Source organism: Uloborus diversus, chromosome 8 (assembly GCF_026930045.1).
Source record: "Uloborus diversus isolate 005 chromosome 8, Udiv.v.3.1, whole genome shotgun sequence".
In the NCBI taxonomy this organism is placed as follows: Eukaryota; Metazoa; Arthropoda; class Arachnida; order Araneae; family Uloboridae; genus Uloborus; species Uloborus diversus.
In genome coordinates, this window is record NC_072738.1 from 48,505,219 (window position 1) to 48,525,870 (window position 20,652).

General features: G+C 33.8%; 1 protein-coding gene across 1 annotated transcript in view; it reads right to left on the reverse strand.

Annotated features, from left to right (window-relative positions):
• Positions 1–10,255: 10,255 nt before the first annotated feature.
• Positions 10,256–20,652, reverse strand: part of LOC129228349 (nose resistant to fluoxetine protein 6-like) — a 37,594-nt gene continuing 27,197 nt past the window's right edge. The window contains exons 6-9 of the mRNA XM_054863028.1: positions 17,334–17,454; positions 16,010–16,196; positions 14,210–14,352; positions 10,256–12,705 (exon numbers count right to left, since the gene is read on the reverse strand). Of these exons, the coding sequence (XP_054719003.1) occupies positions 12,451–12,705; positions 14,210–14,352; positions 16,010–16,196; positions 17,334–17,454 (706 nt within the window). The 3' untranslated portion in view covers positions 10,256–12,450. The remainder of the gene's footprint in view (positions 12,706–14,209; positions 14,353–16,009; positions 16,197–17,333; positions 17,455–20,652) is intronic.

Consider the following 20,652-nt stretch of genomic DNA (forward strand, 5'->3'; position numbering starts at 1 on the left):
GAAAATTTAGGAAAAAGGAAAGTCTGTGCTTGCATTGTACCGCACACATTGACTGACGACCAAAAACATTGCAGAGTGGAACACTGCAGAGACATGCAACAAGCGGCCACTAGGGATCCAAACTTCATGGCAAACATTGTAACTGGTGATGAAACCTGGTGTTTCAAGTATGAACCACTCACAAAACGTCAGAGCGCGGAGTGGAAGAGCCCAGAAGATGCCAAACCAAAAAAAGTGTGCATGGAAAAAAGCCGAATCAAGACTCTCCTCACAGTTTTCTTTGATTCGAAGGGTATCATCCATAAGGAATTCATGCTAGAAGGTGAATCAGTTAATGCTGCTTACTACTTGAGTGTTTTGAAGCGTTTATGGGCTAGAATTCATCGAGTTAGACCTGACCAAGGGACAAATATTACCAAAACCAAGGGACATGGTCTTTTTTGCATGACAATGCGCCAGCACACAAAAGCTTGATGGTACGTAACTTCTTGGCCAAAAAAAGTATTGTGGTGCTTGATCACCCTCCTTATTCCCCTGATTTGGCTCCAGCGGATTTCTGGTTGTTCCCCAAATTGAAATTGGCAATGAAAGGCAAACATTTTGCCACAGTTTCAGATATTCAGGCAGCTACGACGGCGACAAATTGGGGGCAATTCCAAAAGATGAGTTTGAAGAGTGCTTCAAAAAATTTCACGATCGCTTCCAGCATTGTATTGACTCCCAAGGTGTATATTTTGAATAAATCATCTTGTAAACTAGAAAAAAATTATGTCTTGTACCTTATTTAAAATCAGTCACCTTTTCTATTGGACGCACTGTGTATACATCACAAGAAGTTGGTAAATTGGCTGATTCTCTACGTAAGTGTCTATTTGATGAGCTCATACGCAACATAAACTACCTTTCTAAAAAAGAATGTGTGGATTGTAAAAATGGATTCATTTTTTACATGAGAGTGCATGAATGTGAATCATTAACAAGGGGTCGAAAGTTCGACACTTTTTTCGAACAGGCTCTTTATAATGTTAATTGGGAAAACTTGGCTCGTGACTTCGTTACTTTGAATGTTGATAGTCCATGTTTAAACTGTCTTGTGTCTGATTTATTTGATGCAATCGATGTTAAAAATATGCTTGAAAGTTTTGAAGAGTTTTACTTAAAGATGTAAGTTTATTTAATTGTCTTTTACTGTGTGTGTGAATAAATTGTGTTTATCATTTTAAAAGAGACTTGCGTTTTTATTGAGTTGTTGAATATGGTTGATGGATTATACTTTGAAATCACTCTTACATATATTTTTTATATGCACTTTCTTGTAAGTAATCTTTATACTATCGGTGTTGACTTCATCTTATTGTATGGTTTTGTAATTAAGACTGAATGAAAATAATTTTTGTGATATTTCAATAGATTAATACATTCGAAGGACTTCGACTAATGCTAAGTGGAAAGTCACAATTAGAACCGTAAAGCTTAAACATGTCAATGTTTTGAAAACAATACATAGTTATATTCACATACACAAACTCGTACGTGTCTATATACTTATATTGGAGAAAAATTTTAATATAGACCTTCAAATTCTCATATGAGATAAGAACGCTCTTTCTTAACTATTGGTTACATGATCAATAAAAGACCTTCACCTATTTGTGATTTGTCATGAAATAATATCGAAAGATATGTTACTAAGTGTGTAATAGTTTTTATTTTTCATAAATTCAAAGTTAAAACCAATTTGTTAATTGTATGATTATATTAAGTGCTAAAAATGTGATATTTTCGCTTATAATTTCTGTTGATGAGTAAAGTTTAATTACAAGTTCCCTCACACGAATGAACAATAACATGCTAGATGGATATTTGAAAGCTTTTGAGTGGATGATTTGTAAGTATCTTAAACATTATTATTATTATTATTATTTGTAATGCGTGTGTGTTAATTAATACTTAGAGTGCAAAGAGTAAATGGTTAAATGCTATTGGTTATTAATACTAAGAGTAAAGTGTTATTCAGTTTTAAATTTAATTAAATCATTGCGTTTGAAGATTCAGTTGAAAAATATTTTATTTTGTAAGTTTGAAAATTTTTGAAAAAAAAAAAAAGTTTTGCAAAAAAAAAAAAGATTGAAAAGAAAAAAAAAAGATGTGTTACAAAGATATTATTATTTTTTTTTTTTTTTTTGTTTTGTTTTGAAAAAAATATTTTTGCGGAAAAATTTATTTTCGTAAGATTAAAATTTTTTTAATTAGTGGTGATTTTTTTAATTAGTGGAAAAATATTACAAGTTTAAGAAATTATTTCTTAAAAACATTTTATATGATTGAAGAAAAAAAAATATTTGATTTCATATTTTAAGTAGAAAAATATTACAAGTTTGAAAACATACTGTTTTGAGTCAAAAATCTGTTTTTGAAAGAAATATTCTTACAAGTTGGAATTTTTTTTTATAAGTTTGAAATGAAAAAGAAATTAATTCGAAACTACGAATTAAAATCTAAAATTTTGTTTGGAAAACCTGGCATCAGGCTATTGACGATCTATGATTGAGATTTGGGGTGACGTTTGAGAAACGTGAACTAATTTTAATTGGTCAGAAACAGTGACATCACTTACAAGACGTGCTTGCTAAGGGGTGAATCATACTCGCACGTGGGGTTTGTTATCTGTTATCGGTAAAGGGGTAGATAGCAATATTGATAAAGTCATTTCCTCAATTCGCATCGGTGTGTGTGGACGATCCGAAGTGCTGTAGGATAAGGGTAGCTTTTTTCAACAGCCGCGTTGATTTGCCGATATCACGGCATGTCTTCTGCAAATCGACGATGGGCAGCCAGCCATATGCAGCGATTTCAAATAAAACATGCGTGTTGTTGTAATTTGTGAGATTGAGTTATAATTAACAATCCACTTATTACAATTTCATTCATTGTTTTTGAATAACATCGCGATAACTGGTACTTGAGGGATTTCACTCCAAAAAGGTTAGTTTTTTGTACTTAATTTTACTCAGTATTTAGTTATAACTTAATTTTGTCAAATTTTAGATTAAGTTTCTTAATTTAACGTATAGATGACCATTTGAATGTTTTGTTCGAAAAGGAAAAAGACTATAAAATAAATGATGTCGATTTTGTTAAAGAAATTAGTTGTTAAAGTAAAATATTATCGGGAAAATGAAATAGACAAAGTGAATCTAATTCATGAAGGTTGAAAATTTTGTTTTATTCTAACAAGAGTGCTTATATGAAAAAAATAAAAAAATAAAGTAAATACTATGCGATAAAATGACTAAGTTAAATACTAATCAAAAAATAATTATTAGAGTTGATTAAATAAAATGTGATAAATTAAATGAAACTCTTGAAAAGCATATAAAGTGATGAAATGTAACTTAAATGCGAAATTTGCTTACTGGAAAAAAATTAAATTAGTTGATTTTTTTAAAATTCGTGAAAATTTGTTAATGATAAGTGCTAATTACTACTAAGAGTAAATTGATTGCAAGTTTTTATATTAATTTTGGTTGGATGTAAATTGTAGACCTGATAATGTTTCGAAAAATTTGTGGGTTCGAATCCTGTCACGAGTTATGAAAAATTTCTAAGTTCAAAAATATGGGGGAAAAAACGATAAAGTTAAAACAAGCAAAAAAATGATTAAGTTAAATACTAAGCGATAAAATGACTAAGTTAAATGCTAATCAAAAAATAATTAAATAAAATGTGATAAATTCAATAAAACTCTTGAAAAGCATATGTAGTGATAAAATGTAACTTGAGCGCGAAATTTGCTTACATGAAAAAAATATTTAAGATGACTTTTAAAATCCATGAAAATTTCTTAATGATAAGTGTTTATTAATGCTAAGAGTAAATTGATTGTAAGTTTTGAAATTAATTTCAGTAGAAGTTATTTTTCGGTGAGTCTATTTTTAAAATTTGTAGGATTGTAGACGTGAAGTTTTGATACTCGACTTATAATTTTAACATTTCTTGGGTTCTTCATTGATGTTTAACATTTTTATGTGATGTGTTTTATTTTACCGTAGGTAAAAATAATTAAATAAAACTGAAATTTATAAATTGTAATGAAAATTCTGTTAATGAAATTAGTTGGTTGTAAAGTAATATTTTGGAAAAGCTGTAATGAATGATAAATAGTAAAACGCAGTAAGTAAAATAGTAAAGTATGGTAAAGTAAAATAAAATATTATTGGGAAAATGAAATAGTCAAAGTGAATCTACTTCGTGAAAATTTTGTTTTATTCTAACAAGAGTGCTTGTATGAAAAAAAAATAATAAAGTAAAATACTATGCGATGAAATGACTAAGTTAAATACTAATCAAAAAATAATTATTAGAGTTGATTAAATAAAATGTGATAAATAAAATGAAACTCTTGAAAAGCATATGTAGTGATGAAATGTAACTTGAGTGCGAAATTTGCTTACTGGAAAAAATTAATTTGATTTTTTGAAAATCCGTGAAAATTTGTTAATGATAAGTGATATTTACTACTAAGAGTAAATTGATCAAGTTTTTAAATTAAAATAGTTGGATGAAAATTGCAGACCTGATAATGTTTCGAAAAATTTGAAAGTTCGATTCCTGTCACTAATTGTGAAAAATTTCTAAGTTTAAAAATATCGGGGAAAAAAAACGATAAAGTAAAAACAAGCGAGAAAATGATCAAACTCTAAAATATACTTAAAAAAAAATCGAAATCACGAAAAAATAATACAAGTCTGAAATGCTTGAAATTAGTTAAAGACTAAAAAGCAAGAAAATAGTTAAAGACTGAAAATAATTGAAAAACGCTAAAATAGTGAAAAAAAAATAATCAAAGTGCTAAATGACAGGAAAAAACGTTAAAGTTCAAAATGTATGAAAGAATATTTAAGTTAATTATTTCTTCGAAAATTTAACAAGTAAGAAAAAATATTTTGTTGTATGAAAGTTAAAAAAAAAAAAAGAAATAGTTAAGAAAATTATTTCTTCGAAATTTTTGCAAGTTAGAAAAATTATTTTGTAAATTTGACAAAGAAAAAAAAAGTTAAGAAAATTTGACAAGTTAGAAAAAATATTTTGTTGTATAAAAGTAAAAAAAGAAAAAAAACATATTTAAGATGATTTTAAAAAATTCCGTGAAAATTTTTTAATGATAAGTGTTAATTAATGCTAAGAGTAAATTGATTGCAAGTTTTGAAATTCATGCAAAGAATCAATGTTGTAAAAAAAAAAAAAAGATAAAGTTTGAAATCCATGAAAAAGAAAATCAAAGTTTAAAATATATTTCAAGTCCACAAAGCATTGAAATAAATCAAAAATCTCGAATGGGTTGTATTTAAATAAATCTTAACTTAAGTGAAAAACTGTGTTATTATGAAAAATAATAATAATGATGATAGTTTCAATTATGAGCTGAAATTTAGTTAATGATGTACCATAATTAGTACTAAAGAGTAAATTAATTGATGGTTTTAAAATTAATTAAATTGTAATATTTGTCGTCATGGTACAGATTCACATTAAGACTGAAAGAGTAATGGGAAATATAGCATAGTGGTTAGCATACGTTTTTGCTAACTCAAAGTTTGGTGTTCGATTCCTGTAGCAACAAGTGTTGCCACTCGAAAACTAAAAACTTTGGTGTTGCCATCCAAAAAGTAAAAACCTCCTAATCTTCTACAAAGTGTTGCCATTCCCTAAAAGTAAAAAACGACGAAGTCCAAAAACGTGGGCGCGCGAAAACGCGGGCGCGTTAAAACCCTCCGTTATCTTCTTCAAGTTCCAGGCGCAGGTGCAATGGACGGCGGAGGTCGCAGGCGCAACTCGGAGGTCACAGGCGCAACCCGGAGGTCACAGGCGCAACCCGGAGGTGAGAGGGGAGTGAGAGGGGGTGTTAACACCGCAACACCGCCTCCCGTCGGTGAATGCCCATTATCTCCCTACTGAGAACAGAAAAGTATTTGTTTGAAAAACTTCACGACTTACTGTACGTTAAATAACAACAATCCTGAATAGATAGAAATCGGTCATTTAGGGCTTTCTCAAAAAATTCTGGAAATAAAGGACCACAAAGACAAACAGGTAGGAAATGTTCTTTTTCTGTGCGTGTGAAACGCATGATAATAAGACGAGCTTGCTCTAAAAAAGAAACATCGAAAGATTTTAGATGGGAGTTCAAGTTACGATGCAGTTCTCGAACTGTTCAAAATGTTTTACAAGAAGAGAAAAAGTTTCATGATGTGAAACTAATGTAACAACCGACTCTTAAAAAAGTTTATGAGAGATCAAGGGTTGAGAGTGGCAAAAATGCGTTGTTATGAGTAAAAAGTGGGATAATGTAATCTTTTCTGATGAGAAAAAGTTTAATTAGGAAGGACTAGATGGTTTTTGCTACTTCTGGTACGATCTCTGTGAAGGAAAAGAAATCTCAAAGCGTACATTTGGAGGCGGCTCAATAATGGTCTGAAGTAGAGATCCGTATATAGGATCTCTAGTCAGAAGATGTTTCGCAACAGACGGAAACTGTACAATATTTTTACTTTCTTCTATATCTAATACATAGAAGAAAGTATTGGATTCGTGCAAATTTTCGAATTTCGAATTTTGACGGATTCGAACGTTTTGAGGTGTGCTGAGTCCATTTCGACTATTTTTGGAAAATGTCTGTCTGTCTGTGTGTGTGTATGTGTGTGTGTATGTATGTGTGTGTGTATGTATGTGTGTGTGTATGTATGTGTGTGTGTATGTGTGTGTGTCACGTCTGTGTGTGACCAGTTTTTTGTGGCCGCTCTACAGCAAAAACTACCGCATGAAATCGAACGAAATTTGGTACACATATGTGCCCCTATGTGAACTTGTGCCCATTGGTTTTTGGCGCGAATTCCTCCAAGGGGGTGGAGCAATGGGACGTTTTTTGAGCTACGCGTGCTTGCTATTCCTCAGGAAGTAACTGGCGGAATCAGACAAAATTTGGTCCATATGTTGTCATTAACAATAACAGGTGCTGATTCAATTTTGGTGTCAATAACTCAAATGGGGGTTGAGCTATAGAACGTTTTTTGTCGTCGATTGTGACTGCTGTATCTCAAGAAATAATGAACAGAATGAAAGAAAAATTTATCGGCAAGTAGTCCTTAGTGGGTATAAGAGCTGATTTTATTTTGGTGTCAACAGCTAAAAAGGGGGTAGTGCAATCGCCCGTTCTTTTTTTCCATTGTGAGTGCCCTATCTCAAGAAGTAATGCTGCGTTCTGGTTGAAATTTGGAATATATGTGAATCCATACGTAAACAGGCATTGGTTCAATTTTGACGCCAATCGCTCCAAGAGGTGTTGATTTTTTTTTTTTTTTGAATAAAAATAGCTTTATTAATGCAACAATAAGAAAGATAAATCGTAATAGATTGTCGTCTGCGTATTTCTCGTGATTTTAATTGAATGGAAATGATCGGAAATATTATCTCAATGATTTAAAATTTTTAACTGTTGCCATCTTATGTTTGTTAACAAATAAAATATTTGTAATTAATTCAAGCAAGGCTTTTAAAATAACTTTCAATTTTCGCTCTTTGCTTTGCTTTTAAAATAATTCAGACATTGGGATGGTAGTCAAGTTTTTGCATGTGTAATTTTGTTTTTGTTGGGAATATTGCTTCCTCGTCAAGCATGGGGAGGGATCAGAAAAAAAAAGAAAAATATAGAAGAAAGTTTCGTGATGGCCACAACATACTAGTTTTGTGCTGGGCAGAATGAGTTCTGAGAGTTATGTTGATGTACTGAGCAATATGTTTTGTACCAGAAACAACCTTAATTGCGAGTTTAAACAATTAGTTCCTGCAGGATAATGCCTAATGACATGTTTCTCAAACCTCAAAATCATTGGTCGGTGCTTATTTTGTGAAATTACTGTACTGGCCGGACAAAAGGCTCTATCTAAGTTAAATGGAAAATTTGTAAGACATTCTGGTACCGGAAGCCTGAAAAAATGTGGAACAAGCAACAACATCGAAACAAGCATGAACTCATTTTCTCCATCAAAAAAGTCAGGATAAAAATTTCCAAGAACGTTCTTCTACTTCCATGACATCAAGACTGATCAAAGGGATTAAAAAAAAAGGGGGGATATCATTGATTACAAGGGTTTTTCAGGGGCAAAACGCTCGCTGTTCTTATAATTTTCTCCAGTTTTAACCATGAGATTTTTTTATTAATCTCGGCAAAACATTTATAAATACAAATTTAAATACAAAAGTGACGACCAGCAACAGGCTCTGGGCCCAGCTAGACTGGTCCTAGTCAATTTACAATCCCCAGTGAAGGTCAATGGCCCTCTTAAAACTATCTACTCCCTTGCTCATTACCACCTCTTCCGGTAAGCTGTTCCAAGGTTCCACTACCCGGCTATAATAATTTTTCCTAATATCCATGTTAGCCTGAGATTTATATAGCTTAAAACAATGATCCCTTGTCCTGTTTTCAGTGCTAAACTTCAGCCCCGTAACATCTTTCATTTTAATAAATTTAAACAACTGAATCATGTCCCCTCGGTCTCTTCTTTGCTCGAGACTGTACATTTTTAGCCTTCTAAGCGTGGAATCATAGTCCAAGTGAGAAAGTCCATTTATTAGCCTTGTAGCCCGCCTTTGAACCCTTTCCAATTCATTAATATATTTCTTAAGATAAGGAGACCAAAACTGAACAGCATACTCCAAATGATGTCTTACAAAACTTCTATATAAGGGCAGAAGAACTTCTTTAGATTTGTTTGAAATAGATCTATTGATAAACCCAAGCATCTTATTGGCTTTGTTACTAGCTGTGCTGCACTGTTGGCTGAACTTTAAATCCTGATTTATTAAAACGCCTAGATCAGTAACTTTTTCTGCCTGACTAATGACTGAACCTTGCAAATAATAACTTGTACACTTATTTCCATGCCCTAAATGTAGCACTTCACATTTCCCAACATTAACAGCCATACCCTATTTATCAGCCCACTCCGTAATATGATCTAGATCCTCTTGCAGATGATTTGCTTGTTCTTCATTTTCTACACTCCCCATAACTTTGACATCATCAGCAAAACAATTCATGTTCCCAGGAATATTTTTTAGAAATATCGTTCATAAAAACAATGAACAAAACAGGCAGTAACACTGATCTTTGAGGAACCCCGCTTTAAACCTCACTCCAATTAGAATAATTTCCCCTTACAACTACCCTTTGTTTCCTTCCGGTCAGCCAGTTCTTTACCCAAATGAAAGTTTTCCCTATTTCTTTGCATGGGCATTTTGTATGGAACTTTACTATAAATGAAAGTTTTAAAAAATCATTTCAAAATTTCTTATTGATATCAAAAATTTTAATTGGTTCAAATCGATTAAACTATTATAACCTAATTAACTGATACTTTTGAACAAATTAAATTTTGAAAAGAATCAATGTATATACATGTTTATTAATCAATAAATATATATGAATCGGTTATAAGGTCACCCCGCTTATAAGGTCAGTTTTGTGAAGTCCCGAGGGGTGACCTTATATCGAGGTCAGACGTACAACACAAGAGAAGAAAATAACATCCAATGCATATCGGCTGGAATCGAATCCACAACTTCCGACTTAGAAGAAGCTTCTACCACAGAGCTACGGAAGACTTGGGCCTGAATCAATGTCAAAGACTGGAAAGCTGTGGCTCGCAGAAGGAAGAAATGGTTTCATTTTCTTGAGAAAACTATAGGGTCCACCTAGGGCTGTCGAGCTATTGTCCGTTTTTCAGGAGAAGGCACTTCGCCACACTCCCTCGAACGCAGAGTTCCATTTTACGCGGGGGTGATCGGTGCGCAATCCACGCGCTTCTAAAGGAGATAACCAGATAGCCTTAACTTGGGCGTGCATTTTAATGTGCAAAAAAGTCTTAGTGTCCTTTACATCACTTGCTTCACTTGTTTATTGGCATTTTAGTTATTCTTACATTTTAAAAACTGCCGCTTTTGCAACAGAATGCTATGATCCGAGTACACCTTCTGCCGAAAACAGCGAAATAGAATCATCGGAGCCCACGTGAACAAGGGAGGAGTCAAGTGCTTTCTTGTGAAAAACGGACAATAGTATGATGTGTTCTATACTTATAAGGTTTTAAAAAGCTTATTGACTTTTGTATCACCCTATATTTAAAGATTAATACAAAAAACAACAAATGTAGCGTACAAAATATCTCAAACGCAATTTTGTTTTCAAGCACATTTTATTCTTTTAAATTCATACAGGCAAGAATGAAACTTTGCGAATAACATTTTAACATGATCATGGTTATGAACAGTTTCCTATGAGTGCGAAAAAGTCACGAAATTTTTCCTAGAAATTTCTGTAGCACATTGTACTGCTAGTACTAGTCTTATCACCTGGTAAATTAGAACTGGTGGGTACTTGAGAGCTGTCACTTCATAGAAGACAAAAGAATAAAGGTTGAAAATGTCACAAACTTGGTACAGTAGAACCTTGATAAACAGACATGAACGGAACCGGACCTGTTTCAGTAAATCAAAAATTCAGGATAAGAGAGGTACTGAAAAATGACTTTAGGAGACACCAGAAAGCATAAGTTTGCCAATAAACATGTTCACATTTACAAAATGACTACAACGCATTAGGTTCGTGACTATATTACTATAATTCTAAACAGAGTTGTTCAGTAAATGTCACACTCACACAAATCAGAAAATGCAATGCAGATTAATAAGAAATACCGGTAACGGAAACAGCACGACACTGTGACGCAGGTTTGCAGACTATTTTATAGTTGGTAGAGAAAAAAAAAATTTAAATTCCAGCAAAAGACTACCATACTTTCAGGGGTATACTCTACAGGTAGTATGGATGTCTAGCGTTTCTGTTAAGCATCTTATTTTGAAGCATTTTTCAGTACTGATTGAGATTTTACGAAATAGCTAATGTCGGTTTATTTTGCAGGCGACTTTTGAATTTTTTATCTATGTAGCAGACTGCTGGGAAAAAAATCTGCTGACTTGTAAGAGATAATCTAGATATTATTCATTACGTTGTTAATAATGCAGTAAACTGCAATTTTTGAGTTTTAACATAAAATATAAATACGTAGTTAAAAATAATAACTTAATAAAACAATTATTTGCTTTCTTATTCGATCGCTTTTTTGATTTTATTCACATTAAAAAAAAAGAATAATTCAGTGCTCCAAAAATTTACAGGTGGGTTTGAGGGAAAAAAACAAAAGTGTTAGAATTGAATCAATATTTTGATTTTGCTGCAGAAATAGCTGCCTGCAGTGACCTGAAAGGGAAAATATTTACTTAAAAAATAATAAATAAATAAATAAATAAAATTCGAGTAAACAGACTTCGATTGAACAGAGTTCCGTTTAAAAGGATTTCGGATAATCGCGGTTCTATTGTATTGCAATTCAACAAGAGAGCTAAAACGTGCTTGAGTGAAAAAGTTCAGTTCGATTATGATGAGTGTGAATGGAATACGAAATGTGGGAAAGCACTGCCATCCACTATATGAATACCCTACTCTGCAAATATAACAGGAATAATACAAACACAGAACCCCTTGCAATTCCTGTATTCATCAGACAGGCTGCCTGATACTGAGACTACTCGTATACACCGTCGCAGATTATCATACAGTTCGAAGATTATAAAGTTCTAGGCACTTAGCTTTTTTTTTTCTTAATCTGTGTTTGTGTGCACTTGTCCCAAAAGTCATATGTTTTAAAGTCCTTTTATAGCTGCGTATAATCCTCTATTTTCTTTGATACTTTTCCATTGTAGGTACGTCACAGCGGATTTTCAATCTTGGTGATTATTTTTCACTTTATTTATTGCTGTCATGCTAGGTGAAAATTACATGGGAATTTATTTTTTTGGCAATGATATACATTATTTTGTTTTTGTAAAAGACTTTTAAACGAAACAAGCCTTGAAAGGGGACTAAAAGCTCCATGAGCATGAAAAATCATCAGTTAACTAATTAAATTAGGTCATTAAAAGTAAAACTATCTACGAAATAAAAAAAAAAAACTGTTAAATACCATAAAAATTCCATTAAAATAATTCGCTCAACCAACTTTGAATACTCCGTTAATATATAAAACAAAATGTTAGTTAAAAGTTCTATTAAAATGTAAAAGTAGAAAACGAGGAGCCAACTTAACGACGATGTAAACACAATTCTTCAGTTTTCGCCAAGGTAGAAAGTAAACAAATCGCCAAGACAAGTGACGTGCCTATAACGGAAAAGTACCTTTGCTTTGTATTTAACCTGATCCATAGATTAAGAAGACCGGAATCAACTCTGCAGGCGAAAAAAGTTTCAACGTATCCTCAACTTCTTTTCTTTGCCTGATAAAAATCTTATAATCGGACGAACCACAAGTTCTCATGTCTTGTTCGTAACGCTTAACAACAATTTTGAGATTTGTCTCGGGCGTTTTCTCCGCTGTTATGTTCCTGTTCGTGTGAAAATTCAGTCATCTTCGATAGCACAACACCGTTCAAGTACTTAGGTAAAGTTTTCTCCTTTTCTGGATTATCTTTAGCGCGAGGACTTGAGAAAGCCATTCTGTCAAGATTCGATAGTGGAGCTTCAAGGAGGAGGTAGAAAGGCACAGCAAGAACAAATGAAATCACTATGTTGGTGATGTATGAGTAAAACTGAAAAGAAAAAAGAGAAAATATTACATCAAGAAATTATACCAAGTATGCGAATAAAATTATTTTTCAAATTGAAATCTGAATTTTTTAGCAGAAAAAGAAATTGCTTCATCTCGTTTTATGAATATATTTCATTAAAACAGTATGCTTTATGATCATCACAAACTTGTTTTTTGAGCAATCACGATTGCTTATTGTTCTCATTCGACAGTCCTTGGTGTTGTGGTTCCTTTTTTAGCTTGGACCAGGGCTGCAGCACCACCGTCCACCGGCCGCGGCGCGGCTGGTCCTGAGCATCCCCCGGAATCCACTTTTGCTGGGCGGTGGCGTCCATGTCCTACACACGCATGCTCATACACACTCGCCTACGCGCGCACGCCTTTACACACATACGCACGCCTACGTGCTCACACCTAAGCCTACACACACACAACTATACACACGTAACCACCCAGGAGGAGGGACATGCTTGGGGGGGGGGAGCATTTCTAGAAACAATAACTCTAACCAGTAGGGTCTTGCCGCAACTCGTGATTGTGAAAAACATAGTTTGAATTCAAAGTTTCGGAATTCAAATTAGAGTTAATTGGGGAAGTGAGTCACAGTTTTTTTTTTATATTTCTTATGTAAATGTATAAATACAAGAGACTTATTATTATGAACATTGTTCTAAGACAAATGAACACTAAAAAACCTTGAGATAGGGGAAACTTTCGTGACGTTTTCTGGAAAGTTATTGAACTAACCCTATGTCATATTGAAAATAAAAGTAATGTTTTTTACAAAAGTGATTCGATTCTCATCTAAACTGTAAATTCGTTGTAACTCTTGCTACAAACTTTTGCCTTGATGCCTATGGTGGATTTAAAACTTTGACTCCACACTACTTGGACTAATGTTCTTTAAAGAAAAATACTTTTTTGAAATACAGGCTTTGTTTATAGATAAGTATTGTTACCTCTAATCTTCATTTGGAAATCATGTGAAGAGATTAATTAATTTAGTTTTGTAAAAGTGTTTTTCTACCCATTTACCTAGAGGCAATTCTTTTAGCGAGATTTATCAAAAGTCATTAAACAATGTCTATCTTAATATTTCAACCATTGGAGTTATAGAAAATTATTTGAAAAAAAAACTTTTTTCCCTTACGCGGAACAAGTTCATGCGTGAAAAGACAATGCACAATGTAATATTACTGAAAATTAAAGTTGTTATGAACTAATTAAGCTTGTTTCGTGCCTGCATTTTGGTTGTGATATTGTAAATCCGCCATTGTTTGATAATCATTATTCCTCACAAATCTTATAAGATATTCAGTGATTCATTCATTTAAAGATTCTTCATCACATGAATGTGTGTTACCACTTTGGTAAAATGTGTCCTGAGATGTTTTAAAAGCTTGCTTTTCGAAAACACCAGATTAGAACGGTTATTAATTTCTCTGGAGATTATTGTGTTGAATCTTTTATAAAATGCATTCTTTTGGCATGGTAAAAATACTTACATATTCGTAATGGCTCGCCATTGGCCTCTCACGTAGAGACCCTAATTTCATCCAAATGACTAACGGATGGAGTAAGTATACCATGAAAGATAGCCTGCTCATTGGGGTTAAGACTGTTAAAGACAGCAACTGGTTTACAGGTCCTAAAAAATAAAAACGGAAAATTGAAATACAAGTGCAGATAGTTTTGGAAAGTATTAACTTTACGAAGAAAAAATGGCAGAATTATCGTTTATTGAGTTTTAAGAAACAAATGTTTACTTCCTTCAGAACAATTTATATTATACTGTTATACAGAAAAACATTAAGAATAATATTGCAACGTTTGTTTTGGTATTACAGTCGAGTCCCGACTTACGCGAGGGATGCGTTCCAAGACACCTCGCGTAAGTCGGAATTTCGCGTTGTGGAACAAAGTATGTTTAGTAATTTTTTTTAAGCATACCTAATTTTTTCAGACGTTTGTAAACACCCCTCATATTGTTTCAAACCATTTATTAACTATTAATTTGCAGTCTCTTTTACAAAGAACTGAACACCCCTCTTTCTAGCCCCTTTAATCCACAATGCAAGAGCAGCTTCCATTTTCATGATGTTAGTATTTTGCTTCGACACTATGCGAGCTTCAGTATTAAAACTTAATTTATAGCTTTTACGGCTTTCCTTTTCTTGATTTTTAATTATCCGAATTAAAGATTCACTCATGTCTAATTTTCGCGCTACTTTTGATGCACTTTTTAAGTGTTCAAGCATGTCCAGAATTTTGACCTTTTCTTTAATCGTCAAAAACTTTCTCTTTCTCTTCCCATCTTTGGAAACTTTAGTTGGAAGAAAACGTTTGAGTGTCATTCAATTTTATAAACTTTCATATGTAGAGTGAAAAAAACTAAATGAAGAATACCGAGTGGATATTTGTATAATTGAAAGCAAAGCGATGTAGACCAGTACAGTGGTTTAGACCAGTATAGTGAGTGAATTTCCTGTTTCAGTGATTCCAAAGGGATGAAAGTCCATTTACGAAACCAATATTTAGTGTCAATGAAGCCCACACTGCACGATTCTTTTCCAAAAAATTTCGCGCTGCAGTCGTGGAATTTGCGTCAGCAAAAAAAAAAAAAAAAAAAATCATTACTCAGGGGAAAAACTCGCGTTGTAGCCATTTCGCGTAAGTCGGATCGCGTTGTAGCGGGATCCGACAGTACATTGAAACATGTTTTCAAATGTAAGCAAATTTTCAGTTTGTGGGATCTAATGAGTAACAGTGACACTTAAGCTAGAGAAAATCCTAACTGTTGCTTAACTGAAATTTTTTCACAACAAGAAATTTACTAAGCCGTGGGAAGACAAAGCGTAGTACCTGCATTTTTTTTTTTTTTTTTTTTTTTGTATCTTTGTCTTCTGTTGCAATTTTAGCTTTATTGTACAAGCTTGCTTTCTTGGTTTCTAATGAAAATAAAGCACGAAAAGAAAAAAAAACGTCATCTGCATATCGTAGAAGTAGATTAGGGTGCCGTACTAAGGAGAAAATTCTAATTCTTCAAAGGGTGCCGCGAGTCAAACAAATTTGGGAACCCCTGATCTAGATAACGGGGGTACGAGGGCAATTATTTTTGAGTCAAAACATGTCTTAATATCGTCGCCTCAAAGCAACAGTAGGATATCTTAGTGAAGTTATTCCTGGGATTTGATGTCTTAGTGTTGCTCTGAGGCGACGATATGCTGTTTCGACCGCTGCCCAATTCAACTTTTTTCATTATCTCGCTATTCACGTAGATCCCTGGTAAGAATGAAATAACTAACCTCCATGTCCTGTTATGCAGGCAAAGGCTACCCAAGCCAAGCCGCAGATAAATACCGATCGGTGCACAGCAGCGAATAGGACTGTGAGTATTACAGAAGTCTCTTCTCCCGTGGAAAACCTGTTGCTTCCGTAAACGGCGCATAAAGTGATGACTGCGGAAATGCACCAGGCGATGATGACTAGAAACTAGAAAGAGAAAGTCTTTAAAAAGAAATTGTGGACATCATTCATCAATTCATTTATCAAAGCAACTAAACTGTACTGGGATATCTCTTCGTCAGCAATCGGTTGTATAAATCATACGGGAACAGTCTGCAAAATTTAAGCTCTATTATAGTTTAAGTTAGCAGATACGTTTCCAAAGTATCACGATTTGAGCAAAATATTACTGTCAGATATCTGAAAAATCGCTTTTTATACGGAACTAAGGGGTTATTCATCAATTACGTAAGGATTATTTTGGCAACTTTCGACCCCCCCCCCCCCCTTTCCGTACTCCTATGTAAGGATAAGTAAGATTTTTGAAACCCCTCCTCCTTATTATTACGTAAGATTCCGTTTCGTTTTTTAAAATAATAAAATGTTGTTACAAAGATCACTTACACTAAAACTCCCAGTTTGACGTAAATCAAAGATTTTTATTTTTCAAATGTATTATATGATGCAATACTAATTAAAAATAAAACACGCCATATATAGTGCGATTCTTTTATTATATTTTACCTTACTCATTCCAATAATTTTTTACCTTGCAGACGCAAATTCAACATGATCCCTACCATACTACCTGTATTTGGCCGCGCGGGAAAATATTACGTAAAAATGGGTTTGACCCCCCCCCCCCCATGTAGTATGTAGAAATTTTTCTAACCCCCCTTTCCTCGGGACCCTTACCTAATCAATGAAAGGCCCCTTAGGGATGAACTCAAGTTCTCAATTGATCAAGTTGACTGCTAGCTAAGACTCCTTTATATGCGAAATATATTTAAAAGTTATGTCCTTACACTTAGACAATCTATAGTAAATACAGAATAATCATTAAACAGTTTGGCAATATTAATACATATATAAGAGCGATAGAGCAAATACACTACAGTGTGCAAAAGGATTTATGGAAGGACGGCGGGGACAATCGAAGATCCCAAATAAACTGTAAATTAAAATTTCTGCAAAACGGAAATTTATAAAATAAGTGAAAAATTCATGAATTTTCTATTTCAAGATTTTCTAGAGACTTGTAAAAGAGTTGCTATATCGAGAGAGAGAAAATTCATCTTCCATAAAAACTTCTGAACAATAAATATATTACGAAAATCCCCTTACTTTATTCATCTTTTGAACTTTGTACTTATAAATGCAGTAACCCAGTAGGAGACCGATACAGTGAGGGCCAAGATGCGTAATCGTACTGATGTGTATGCGGTTGAGCATTTCAAATACTTTGCTGCAAAAGAAAAGATATTTAGTGGGTATAAAATGAGTCGGAAATTTTAAAGTGCATTTCTTTTTCCCAAAAGCAAAAAAAAAAAAAAAAAAGCATAATTCTCGAACGCCAGTATGATTTTTCGATTTACTAATGCTATACTGAGGTACTTCTGTACCCCGAAATAAAAAACCAATCACTGTGCCAAAAATAAATAAATAAATAAAGGAAGAAAGAAATTATATGAAAGAAAACTAACTAATTAAATTAATTAATTTGAATTCTGACATTTTGAATACTGTTTAAGGCTTTCACGGCCGGCGTCAATATGAGGAGATAACATTTCCGGGATTATTGGCCGTGAGATTGGTGAGTCTCACCAATCTCAAACCACTGATGATGGCTGCAGCAAAGCAAGCCGAAACGTCTGGAATTTCTACTCCAATTAGACCACGGCCAATAAGCCCGGAAATGTTATTTCCTCATTCTGACATTTTGAGTTCAAATTACGTTTTTCGCAATCACGAGTTGCGACAGGACCCTGTTCATTGGAGTTATTGCTTCTGGAAACGGCTCCTGTCCCCCCAAGCCTGCCCCTCCTCCTGGGTGGTAACGTGTGTATAGTTATGTGTGTGTGTGCAGTGTTTCGTGTATGTGTGTGTAGGCCTGTGTGTATGCACGTAGGCGTGTGTGGATGTGTGTGTAGGACATTGACACCACCGCCCAGGAGAAGCTGATACCGAAGGACAGTGCTCAGCACCTGAGGAGCCGCGCCTGCAGAGGTCCCCCTGGTCCAAGCTGAAAAAGGAACCAGGCGCCAAGGACCGACAAATGAGAACAATAAGCAATCGTGATTGCTCAAAAAAAAAAAACAAAAAAAAAAAAAAGAAAATAAATTGAATTTGCCCCACACGAATACACCTTTCGTTCAACATAGTTCTTTTCCAACCTAAACTTAAAAACAAAGTTTTTAAGCTTCAGAAAGAGAAAAAAGTAAACTTTGAAAATTAGGAAAACCCACCCCGTATTTGGCAAAGTCGCGCCGGCTGACGCTATATGCTTAGACTAGAATAATGCAACATAGTTAAAATGTCAAGCTATTATTTGGAGCAAGAAAAACAAGTTATACGATGATGTACTGGAAAGTTCCAATAAAAAATAAAATAACGGGGTGTGCCTGTATCCCGGTAGTCTTTCAGAATGAAACCTACTTCATATTACAGCTTCTGGAAATGGCCAGCTAAAGATCCCAACTTTTAAGATTGAAACTCCTGTATTCGGGTTGCCATAAATGCGAACAATCAGTGAAAAAGTCTCAGAGTATTTTTAACTTTGTTATCTAAAATACGTAATTCCACAAATAAACCCCTTAAATAATCAATCTTGTAATATTTGTTTTGCTGAAAAAGCCAAGTAATCGGCCATATGAAACGAAAATGTGATATTTCTAATTGTAAATATTTGGGTGCTGTCTATTTTCCTTTCTATTTATTACCAGCTAAAATAGAATTTTATTTGTAAAAGTTAAATCTGATCACACACATTCTGATTCCATTCATATATACTTACATGCAAACACACGCGCGCGCACACACTCACACATACATATGCACACACACTCTAGCACAAAAATTGATACATAGTACACGTACATAGAACAAATACATAGTACACAATTGATACACAACAGTACATAAATCATAAGCAAAAACTTATACATATAATGACATCCGAAACCGATATTAATCGGGAGAAGAAGACAATTTTTCTCAGAAGTACAAAAATAAATATATTTCTTTTCTTAAAACAAGATATGATCCAACTTAATGATATCGCATGGTCTACAGCTATATGACTTCGATTCTGATTAGCATTTGTAAATACTCACTCATTATCTCCGCTAGACAGTTGAATCGTTGCAGATAAGTTCTGAGCAAATGTTTTGTAACCCACCGCAGCACAGGAGCATAAGATGGCTCCGATGAGCATTGAAAGTCCAACTTTCGAGTACCTAAAAAGTGCGCATTTAATTATCAATCAATGAAATGGGTATTATTTGCAGTACAATGAGAACTGTGAAGTATAAAAGTCAAATCTAAATATGCCTAAAATACCGTTGAATATTTTTTGATTACTTCGAGAACTATATATAAATATATATATATATATATATATATACAGTGAAACCCCTCCTAACGAACACCCCTTTAATGCGGACACCCCTCTTCTGCGGACAGTTTTTAATTCCCCGGCAGAGAGACATTAAACCTAATGTATAAGGAACCTCTCTCGTACGGACACCCTCAAATACGGACACGGACACCCTTTTCGAAGTCATTTACATTGATATATCCTTTTTTGCGGATAGTATTTAAAACTTGAGAATTAAATAGCTACTCCATTGAAAGGCTTCATTTAATGCAAAGTCGACCAGCTTATACCGAGATAAAAAAAATATTTCTTTGCAATTTTACTTTGCATCTACTGCGTAGCAAAAAATTTTCAGCTTGACACCGAAATGCATTTTTCATTCCAAAAAACATCATCAAATCGTCAAAAATAAAAGAAAAGAAAAGAGAAAATGATTATTCTGCAAGTTTCTGTCTGTATACCCCCACCCTCCCCCGTTGCCTTGTTCCTTTTCAGATGACTAACAAGCAGGCGTGTTGTGTCTAAGTGGAGCCGAGTTGACGCGCCATCTAACAAAAATATTTTATAGAGAGTAAAAGTAAAGCCAATGCAATATCATAAAGTAAACTTAAGGGTAAAAGCATTCAGTTGTTTCATCGTTCTCATTGAAATGGCTCTGAATACTCATCGTCAGCGTCGTACTCTTTCTCTTAAAGAAAAAATTGAAGTTATAGATTTCGCAGAAAAAAATAAAATTGGAATACGGAACATTGCTGAAAAGTTTGGTGTGGGACGCACACAAATTTGCTGTATATTAAAAGGAAAAGAGAAGTTTAAGAAAGAATGGTTCATAAATGGAAACCAAGAGAAGAAAAAAGATTTTCCTAAAAGTAATGCCCTTGCAGTGGATGAAATTGTGTTTAAATGGTTTGTGTCCGCAAGAAGCAAAAATATTCCGATTTCTGGCCCTATTTTACAAGAAAAGGCGAAAGAAGCAGTTACTGAAATGGGTATAGAAAATTTCAAGGCTTCCAATGGATGGTTAGATCGTTTTCGAACGAGACATGATATCGTTTTTAAAAAAATATG